Source organism: Haemorhous mexicanus, chromosome 15 (genome assembly GCF_027477595.1).
Source record: "Haemorhous mexicanus isolate bHaeMex1 chromosome 15, bHaeMex1.pri, whole genome shotgun sequence".
NCBI lineage: Eukaryota > Metazoa > Chordata > Aves > Passeriformes > Fringillidae > Haemorhous > Haemorhous mexicanus.
Genome location: NC_082355.1, coordinates 3,384,741 through 3,393,898, shown reverse-complemented (window position 1 = coordinate 3,393,898; position 9,158 = coordinate 3,384,741). Strand labels below are relative to the sequence as shown.

Here is a 9,158-nt window from a genome sequence, read left to right as displayed (position 1 = left end):
GTGAGGCTGGTGCTGGCCAGGGCATGCAGGAGATGATGGGCAGGTCCCTCCCCTGGTGTCTGTCAATGGCAGTCTGGGCCCACGGCAGGAGAGATTTTTGGTTCATGTCCTCAGGCTGTAGTGAGGATGATCACAACACAAATTACTCCAAGTACTCGCTGTCCGTGCAGTCAGTACTGCCTGTGGCTGCTGTACCCTTCAGCATCCACTGGAAATCAGATGTCACATCTTCAGGGTATGAATTTGCAGCGATTAGGAGGAGGAGGAGGAGGAGGAAGCTTTGCCCTGCCACACCTTGGGGGAAATCTCTCTGTCACTGCCTGGAGGGATGAGCTCATGGTGTGGGAGCTCCTCTTTTAGAGCTGCTTTCCTTCCAAAGCATGTTTATTTTGAACTTAAAATGAGATGGCTCTGTTTCCATCCATTTCCAGCATTAACCCTTAGGTTGCTCTTTTCTGCTTCCTCCCACCTGGCATTCTGCAGCACTGTTCCCGTCACTGACAAGGCTCAAGGACAACGGGAGGCTGCTGGAGCAGCACCAGTGTCCAGAGGATCCTGATGTCCCCAACAGATCCAGCAGCAGCTCAGGTGGTGGAGCTGCCACTCTGCTTTTCAGCTCTGTGCAGGGGAGCTGTGTGTTCATGCCCAGGAGGATGGACAGTGCCTGGTACTCTGTTGACACCAGGGTGTGTGGCCAGGGCACCGTGGGGCACTGGGGTGCTGCCACAGGGCTGGTGCCCCCTGGGAGAACTGACCTGGCCATGTCCCCACTAGTTGCCCTCATCTGAGTTATTTTTAGCAGCAAAATGTTGTTTAGTTGTGAGAAGGAGAAGGGCGGCCACGGGAGGGGAAGCTGGGTGGCAGCGATAGGGCAGCTCCTTCCGCAGGCAGTGCCCGAGCATCTCCAGCCACCGGGGCCAGGCCCCTCCAAGAGGCAGCACTGGGACCCATCCCATCCCATCCCAACCCATCCCAACCCATCCCAATCCTACTGGGAACCTCTGCTGACTCCAAAGCTCACACCATGAGTCTCCTCACATGGGGCCGGTGATGGCCCAGGAATCCTCACTGTTGTGAGTGCCCCCATCCCATCCAGCCCCCCCAGAGCCCAGCTGAGCTGCACCCACCCTGACAGGGGCTGGGGGGCTGGCAGGAGCCAGTGTTCCTTGAACTCCAGCTCCCAGGCGCCAGCAGCTGTTTTTAGCCCAGAGAAAGTCCAATGTTTTGAGAATTTCTATTTTGAGCAGCAAAGCTGAAGAAGTGGAGCAGCCCCTGACCTGCGGGTGTCTGTGCAGAGCGAGGCAGGCAGCCAGGCAGGGTGGGTGTGGGGCGGTTCCTGCCCCCCAAGGGGGATGTGGTTGTCCCTGGGTCTTCGCCCCACAGCTGCCTCTGTGGCCTCTTGCACGTCAGGCTGTGCCGGAGCCTGTTCCCATGCGATCCCATCTCTGACACTCTCCCAGGGGAGAACAGCCTTTCTGGCTCTGGGATGTCATTCCTGCTTTCCCTCCTGCAGCAAGATCCCAGTACAGTCCCCGAGCAGGATGTGGGGTGTTCCATGCCAGACTGCAACCCTTGTACCCCACTGTGGGTACGTGTGTGCCCTCACAGACCCCCCACGACACTGCACAGCTGGCATGTTCCCAGAGGGGACAGAGAGGCACAGGGATCGGGCTGGGCTGCTGTGGTGGCACAGCCAGCTCAGCCCAGTGCTGGTGACTCTGCCACAGGAAGAGTTTTGTCTCCTCGCAGCAGCCATGGGGTCCATCCCCTTCACAAGAGAGTGCTGGGGGACACAGACATTCATCTGAGAGTGGGGAGGGCTCACTCAGCAAGTTGTCACCACCACTGCTGCAAGGCATGTGTGTGGGGTGATGCGGGTGACAAAAGGTGCTGGCAGTCGGTGCCTCTTGCTGGGCTCCCTGAAGGCAGATGCCAGCCCCAGGCACAGGATTCGGTCTCATTTATTCAGTCCTGCAGTTCCAGAAGCACCTTGAGCTGCACACTGGCACTGCCATCCAGGGTCTGTGGTGTGGCCAGGTGCTGTGAACACTGAGCAGGGCTGGGGGCCACGTCCCCAGTGTCCCAACGGGTCCCTAAGAGCGGTGCCGGTGGGGGACGGCGAGGAGCCGGCGGAAGGCAGCACGGAAGTCCCGGTTGAAGAGGGTGTAGATGAGGGGGTTGATGCTGCTGTTGCAGTAGCCGATCCAGAAAAAGAAGTTGAAGAGGGGCTTGGAGACACGGCAGCCCTGCCCACAGAGAGCCCCCAGGCTGTAGGTGAAGAAGAAGGGGAACCAGCACAGCACGAAGGCGCCCATCACCACAGCCAGCACGACAGTGAAGCGCCGCTCCCGCGCCCGCACCAGCCGCCGGCGGCACAGCAACACACTCTGGTGCTGGCTGCGGCAGCGCCACCTCAGCATCCCCACGCCCGACACCTTTCCATCGCCGCTGGCAGGGCGTGGAGAGCGGGCGGCGAGCAGGCCGGCTGTCTGCCGCGCAGTCAGGCGGTAGATGCGGCAGTACACGGCGACCATGATGAGGCAGGGCACGAAGAAGGAGGCGGCGCAGGAGGCCAGCACGTACCAGGTCTCCTGCCTCAGCTGGCACTCCCGCCCGCCCGGCCGCGGCCGCAGGAGCGGTGGCAGTGCCACCAGGGCCGCCGCTGCCCAGACCGCCCCGATCATGGCCTTCACCCGCCGCGGGCTGCGGCGCAGGTTGAGCCGCGCCGCCCGTGTGACAGCCCAGTAGCGGTCGAGGCTGATGGCACAGAGGTGCCCGATGGACGCGGTGCAGAGCAGCACGTCCAGCGCCAGGTATAGGCTGCACCACAGCCCACCAAAGTACCAGTAGCCCATCACCTCATTTGCCAGCGAGAAGGGCAGGACGAGGACGGCCACCAGGATGTCTGCCGAGGCCAGGGACACGAGGAAGAGGTTCTGTGGGGCTTGCAGGGCCCGGCTGGTGGAGATGGCCACCACCACCAGAGCGTTGCCCACCAGTGTGGCCAGCAGGACGGACAGGGCTGCCAGCAAGATGAGCCCCGTGGCTGCGGGGGAGTGTGGAGCACTGCCAGCGCCGCTGCCGTTACCGGAGGTGTTGGGAAGGGCGCTGGCTGGCTCCATGCTGGCCTGGCCCCTCAAGCAGATGAAGCCCCATGGGGCTTTCCCCCACCCTGCTCACCGGTCCCGAAGCGGCTGCGGGCGCAGTTCCAGCATTGCTGAGTCCCTGGGGGGTTCTCCTGGCTGCCACCACTCCTGCACTGACCCGGTCTGGTGGCGAGGTCGTCCTGGCCCGGTGGTTGCCTGGCTGGGCATGCAGGACAGCGGCGGGGCCAGGAACACCGAGAGGCTCCCACGGCAGTGCTGCTGGCTCTGCTGGTCCCAGTCCGGAGGAGGGCGGGCGGGAAGGAGGGAGGGAGGGAGGGAGGGAGGGAGGGAAGGGTGGGCCGATATCACTGGCAGGAACCCAAACATCTGTGGGCAGTGGGAGAAGCTGTTATTGCCACTTAAAGGGCTCTCTTCAGGGTCACCACGGCAGGAGGGCTCCAGCCACGGGTGCCAGGGTGCCTGGTGGTGCAGGGGCACTGCCCAACCATGCCGAGTCATCATCCTGCTGATCCCAGCTCTTGCTGCTGGTCACTGCAGCAGCCCAGGACCTTGCTTGGCTGTGCCTTGCTCACTGATATGCTGCTGTGGCACACAGTGGGGGACCAGGGACCCTGCCAGCTCAGCCCTTTGGGGAAAAGGTGGGGGGAAGAAGATGCTGCCTGTGACAGCTCAGTACAGGTGGCTACAGAGCTCGGGGTTTAGCTGTGTCATCATCACCACGTGCCCCACAGCATAAGCTGAGTGGTGTGTTCCCAACACCAGCTGGGCTGAGCAGTGATGGTGTGTGGGGTACCTGTGACAGCAGGGTTTGCAGAGGGAGGACCCAAAGAGACACACACAGGGGTGTCAGCGCTCCCCCTTTATTATACACAGCTGAGCAGGGTTGGTGGGCACCAGCAGCTGCAGGAGCAGCAGCTCAGGTGTGCACTGCCAGCTACAGCCGTGTGGCACCGTGCGGGAGCGGGCGAGGGGAGCCCACCCGCGTGCCGGGGCTGGGCATCTCCTCGGGGTAGGAGAGGGCAGGGTTGTCCAGCCCCAGCCTGGCCTTGTCGCGGGGAGCGCCCTCGGGCTCCTCCCAGCCCTCGGGGCTGCGGCAGCGGTCGGTGCAGCACAGCGTGGCCTGGGTGATGACACGGTCGAGGGGCTGCAGCGAGTGCATCCAGGCGGGGAGGAAGTCCCAGGTCTGCAGCCACTTGGGCAGGCGCCCGGGGCTGTGTGCCTGCAGCGCGTTCACCAGCCCCACGAAGAAGAGGAGGCCGAGGAAGGGCGCGCCCACCCCCACCAGCGCCCGCCAGCCCGCCATGGAGATGCCGAAGATGAGGGAGGGCAGCAGGAGGAAGCAGATGATGAGGTAGAGCACGGCAAACCAGCGGTACTTGGCCGTGCGCTCGCCCAGCGCCTTGGCCATGCGGATGGGCAGGCGGGTGAAGGGCAGGGGGTACCACAGCAGGATGCCCGAGATGTTGAAGAAGAAGTGGCACAGAGCAATCTGCAAGGATGGCATCCCCATCGGGCTGGGCACATGGGCATCCCCCAGTCCCTGCCCTGCCCAGTGACCCCATCCAGCCCAGCCACAGCCCTGGGCTGGCTGTACCTGGAAGGAGCTGGCCAGCTTGTCCCCCGGGCTGGCCAGGGCAGCCAGGATGGCAGTGGTGGTGGTGCCAATGTTTGAGCCCAGGGTCAGTGGGTAGGCACGCTCAATGCTGATCACCCCCAGGCCTGTGGGAGAGGCACCCTGTCACTCCTGGCAGTGCCATCCCCATGCTCTCCCAAGGTGGCACAGCTCCTTTTTGTCCCTCCGAGCACTTTAGCACCCACAGGCCAGGGGATGGCACATGGCAGGGGATGAGGAGTGGCTGGGACTTACCGATCAGGGGTGTGATGGCCGAGGTAAAGACAGAGCTACTCTGCACCACGAAGGTCATCCCAGCACCCACCACCATGGCGAAGTAGCCGGTGAGCCAGCTGAGCGGGTGTGGGAGGTCTGCCAGGGCATGGCCAGGGCATGGACACAAACAGGGACATGGCCACGGCCACATCAGGGCTGGGGGTCAGGGGCACCCCGGGGCATGTCTGAGGATGGCAGGAGATGGGCATGGGTGGCCATGTGGCATGTGGTCCCCATCCTACTCACCAGTGTTGATGACCTTCTGGATGGCTTTGGCCACCTGCCCCTTGAGCAGGGAGTTGAGGAGTTTGACCAGGAGGATGAGGCAGGTGCAGAGCACAACAAGGGACCCAGCCAGCAGCACCAGCCCCACGGCCAGGTCAGGCAGTGGTGTGTCGGTGAAGAGGTGCTCACCTGCCCCACAGCATGGCTGGACAAGGGGCTGGGGCCGGCCTGGCCCCGCTCACAAACCTGCCCCCACAGACAGCCCCACACCTGGACCCCAGCACAACATCTCCCAGCCCTGCCCCACATCATGATTCCAGCACTTCTCCATCACACATACAACCCCCAAACCCACTTGCACCTCCTCAGCCCCATGCCCTGTGCCCCAGCCCTGCCCAAGCCCTCCACACCCACTCACACTTCTTCCTGGTGAAGTTGTGAAGGACCTCCATGCCCTTAGTGCTGCAGTGGCCGGGGGATGTGCAGTTTGGGGGTGGCCCAAGCCCCACAGTGGCCATCTGCAGGGAGAAGGTGGGCTACAGCTGGCTCCACAGTGTCTTCTGCCAGCCCTTGTCCACCACCCATCCTCTGTGGGAGTGTTTGGTGGCCCCAACAGGACCACGGGCCCCTCACCTGTGGGGTTGCAGGTCCACACCAGATGCGGATGAGGCTCCGGTTGCGCAGGCTCTCGTCCCCTGTCGCGATGCCCGTGATCACAGACTTGTCCAGCTGCAACAACACACGTGTTGGAGAGGGCACCCGGGGGCTAACATCACCCACAGGCTGGGGACATCTTCGCTGGCATGAGGACACCACTGCCAGCCTGGGAACACTTGGATACAACCGTCATCAAAGGGACACCAGTGCTGGGGACATCACCACCAGCCTGGGGCATACCACGCTGGCATACATAACAGCTGAGGAGACCTGGATGATCAGCTTGGTGAAGGGCTCTGTGATGATCTTCAGCAGGTCGGGGGCATCTTTCCCACTGCGGATGTTGAAGGTGGCCACAACCAGGTGGGTGACGTGGTGCAGGTACCCACTCACCACCTCCAGTGGCAGCAGCACCAGCACTGACAGCCAGTTGAAGCAGTCGTGCACCGTGGCACCAGCGAAGGCCCTGTGCAGAATGAAGGAAGCCGTTGGCGTGAGGTGGTCCTGAGGAGCAGCCCCCAGCCCCAGCAGTGTCCTCTGAGCCATCCAGCTCTCACCGTTTGAACTCGCTGCGGTCGCCAGCCTGCATGAGGGCCACGATGGTGTTGGTGACCGAGGTGCCGATGTTGGAGCCCATGATGATGGGGATGGCAGAGCGCACCTCCAGCACTGGGGACAGACAGACAGACCTGCTAGCCTTGCACAGCCTGGCTCAGGGTGACTCCATCCAGACATCCTCTCCCTCAGCCTCAGGTCCCCAGCAGCCTCATGGGCACACTCACACCCTGAGGAGACCATGCTGACGATGATGGAGGTGGAGGTGGATGAGCTCTGCACCAGCACGGTCACCAGGATGCCCACCACCAGCCCAGCCACTGGATTGGAGAGGATGGCGTTGTCCTTGAAGATGTCCCCTGCCACCTTACCTGTAAGGGAATGTGAGCACAGGCTGCTGGCACTGCCAGTGCCACCCGGTTCCCAGGCATCCCTGCCACCCTACTACCTCCAGCCAGCTGGAAGGCAGAACTGAGCACGTCCAGAGAGCACACGAAGAGGTACAGGAACCCAAACATCAGGGGCACCTTTAGAAGGGAGACACAGAAGGACTGGACCCTGGCCCAGCACCCGAGCTCTGTGCAAGACAAGAGAGAGTGTTAAACTCCTGCTATGGTGTGGTCCTGGCTCCCCAGGCTCCTACAGCCTTATGCCACTCTCATGGCTCCTGGCAGCCCAGGGCTCATGTCCCTAGCTATGCCACCTGTCTCAAGGTCGCCTCCATCTCCTCCCACCCTGGAGTGCCTTGTGCCAGCTGCCCCATTGCCCCTCAGCTCTTCCCATGTCACCCCAGGACACTGAGGATCTCTCCATCAGCACTCCCCTCCCAACCTGGCACCCCACAGTCCTGGCACCCCAAATGCCCCAGGTGCCTCTGTCAGATCTCTGGGTGTTCCCCAGCCCAGGTGCTGTGAGACCCCCACCCCCTGGGGTCTCACCTGGCCTCTGCAGCTCGTCCAAGCCCAGCCGGTGCCCCTGCCAGGAGAGCGCGTCCAGCTCGTAGCGCTCGCGGCCCTCGCGCAGGCGCCCGGGGGAGCCAGGGCAGGGGAAGCCGTGCTCAGGGCAGGGCACGGCGCTGACCGTGAAGGGGCAGCTGTGGGCACCCGGCAGTCGGTGCAGGGCTGGGGAGAGACAGCAGCTGTGTTACAGCCCTGTCCTGGCAGGGACCTCCCTGCAGAGCAGAGCCCAGCACTGCCTGGGCCAGGGTCTGGCCAGAAGCAGAGCTGAGGAGGAGGAGGAGGAGGAGGGCTGGGGGCACCTACCTTGGGGGCTGGGGCAGTAGGCAAACTGTGGCCCGTGCACAACCCTTCCTCCCCGCACCGGGCAGCGAGCGGGCAGGACTGGGCTCTCCGTCCGGTAGGGCAGCATGGCTCCTGCTGAGGCTGAGCAGAGGTGGCCGCGTGTCACCACAGCTGTGCTGCACCAACTGCCACGTCCCCCCAGATCCCTGCAGCGCTGGCACCACTGAGGAGCACCATCCCATAATCTGTTGGTCCCCTGGGGTGCCAGCTGCTGCTGTGCCACCCCAGCAAGCTCCCAAAGGGCAGGCAAGACAGGCAGGAAGGGGACTCCTCCTGCCCAGGGCCCAGCTCACCTGGGGCTGGCCGGGAACTCAGGGCAGTGCCACTTCCACATGCCACATCCACGCGTCCCTCCAGCGAAGTGGCCCGTGGGGCACCACGGCCCTTTATATGCACGGCAAGAGCAAAGTCTAAGGAGCCCCGTGTCACCCCTCGCCTCCGCTGGCTGCTCACCTCCTCCCCAGAAATTCCTGCAGTTAATGGGTAACCCCCACCGCATCCCGGTCAGCTGCAGCCCCGGGGCGGGATGGGGCACGTGCCCCCGGGGTACCGCGCCCCCGGCACTCCCGGGGTCGGGCTGAGCTCAGCTGCTGCGGTGATGAGCAGAGCCGGGCACTGCTGGGGCCCAGAGCCTGTGAGGTGATGCTGGATTTGCCTCAGCTCTCCATCTTTTGGTGCCAGGTGGTTCATCCAACTGCACGAGAGGAAGAGGAGGAGGAGAAGGGTTTGGTGCTGGTGCTGCTGGGATATCACAAACCAGAGGTGAGGCCATGCTCACCTCAGTGCCAGCACAGCATCAGCCATGAGGGACCCAGCTCTGCCCAGGGCACAATGTCCTCACTCCCAGGGCATCGGAGATGGCTGATGCCAACACCATTGTGATCCCCGTGTCCTGCCACTGGTGGTGATGGTGGCACACAGCTGGGCTCTGCCCGTGCCAGGGCTCAGTGCGGGGCAGCCAGCAGTGCTGAGGGCTGTGTGGGGCAGAGCCTGCATCTCCCTGGCACTGCATCTCCCCAGCATGTGGGGAGGCCAGCGCTGCCATCACCACCTCCTGGGCCCTGTTTATCATTACCTGCTGCTTACACACCTCCAGCCAAGTTTCCATCCACCCACAGGACACCCAGCAAGCTTATGTCCACAGGGGAGAGACAGTGACCAAAGGCTCCTCCAGCCCTGTGCCTGTGGGAGTGGGCACAAAGAGGTGTTCAGCTGCCACATCCCCATTTCTCCAGGATGAAGCACTGCCAGAACTCATTACCATGATGAGCCAGGTGCAAATGCAAGGAAAGATCCCTTGGGTACATCAGGGCACTCAGGGACAGCCTGGGGACACCTGTGCCACTGCTGGAGCATCACTGAGCCACCTCCACTGAGTCACAGGCTGATGGAGCTGAATGCCCGGGAGGTGGCACAGCAGGGGAC

The 9,158-nt window shown here is 63.2% G+C and overlaps 2 protein-coding genes across 2 annotated transcripts; both read right to left on the bottom strand.

Annotated features, from left to right (window-relative positions):
- Positions 1 to 1,220: 1,220 nt before the first annotated feature.
- LOC132334358 (alpha-2Db adrenergic receptor-like) lies at positions 1,221 to 3,360 on the bottom strand. The gene has a single exon (XM_059860334.1). It carries the CDS (start codon positions 3,120 to 3,122, stop codon positions 2,094 to 2,096), a length of 1,029 nt encoding a protein of 342 aa, XP_059716317.1. The 5' UTR covers positions 3,123 to 3,360; the 3' UTR covers positions 1,221 to 2,093.
- A 611-nt stretch (positions 3,361 to 3,971) lies between these two features.
- Positions 3,972 to 7,828, bottom strand: SLC34A1 (solute carrier family 34 member 1). Its single transcript, XM_059859991.1, has 12 exons — positions 7,695 to 7,828; positions 7,371 to 7,553; positions 6,881 to 7,009; positions 6,660 to 6,803; positions 6,435 to 6,546; positions 6,148 to 6,343; positions 5,854 to 5,949; positions 5,639 to 5,738; positions 5,242 to 5,409; positions 4,975 to 5,091; positions 4,702 to 4,826; positions 3,972 to 4,596 (listed from the first exon to the last, which is right to left on the bottom strand). Exons 1-12 carry the CDS (start codon positions 7,798 to 7,800, stop codon positions 4,042 to 4,044), a joined length of 2,031 nt encoding a protein of 676 aa, XP_059715974.1. The 5' UTR covers positions 7,801 to 7,828; the 3' UTR covers positions 3,972 to 4,041.
- Between the last annotated feature and the right edge of the window lie 1,330 nt (positions 7,829 to 9,158).

What these genes read in the sequence shown, in the direction of transcription:
- LOC132334358 (XM_059860334.1), bottom strand. Translation starts at nt 3,122, where the DNA reads ATGGAGCCAGCCAGCGCCCTTCCCAACACCTCCGGTAACGGCAGCGGC.
- SLC34A1 (XM_059859991.1), bottom strand. Translation starts at nt 7,800, where the DNA reads ATGCTGCCCTACCGGACGGAGAGCCCAGTCCTGCCCGCTCGCTGCCCG. An exon ending in TGCCTTCCAGCTGGCTGGAG is followed by an intron (nt 6,804 to 6,880) that starts GTAGTAGGGTGG and finishes ATTCCCTTACAG; the next exon opens with GTAAGGTGGCAGGGGACATC. An exon ending in AGCTGGCCAGCTCCTTCCAG is followed by an intron (nt 4,597 to 4,701) that starts GTACAGCCAGCC and finishes CCATCCTTGCAG; the next exon opens with ATTGCTCTGTGCCACTTCTT.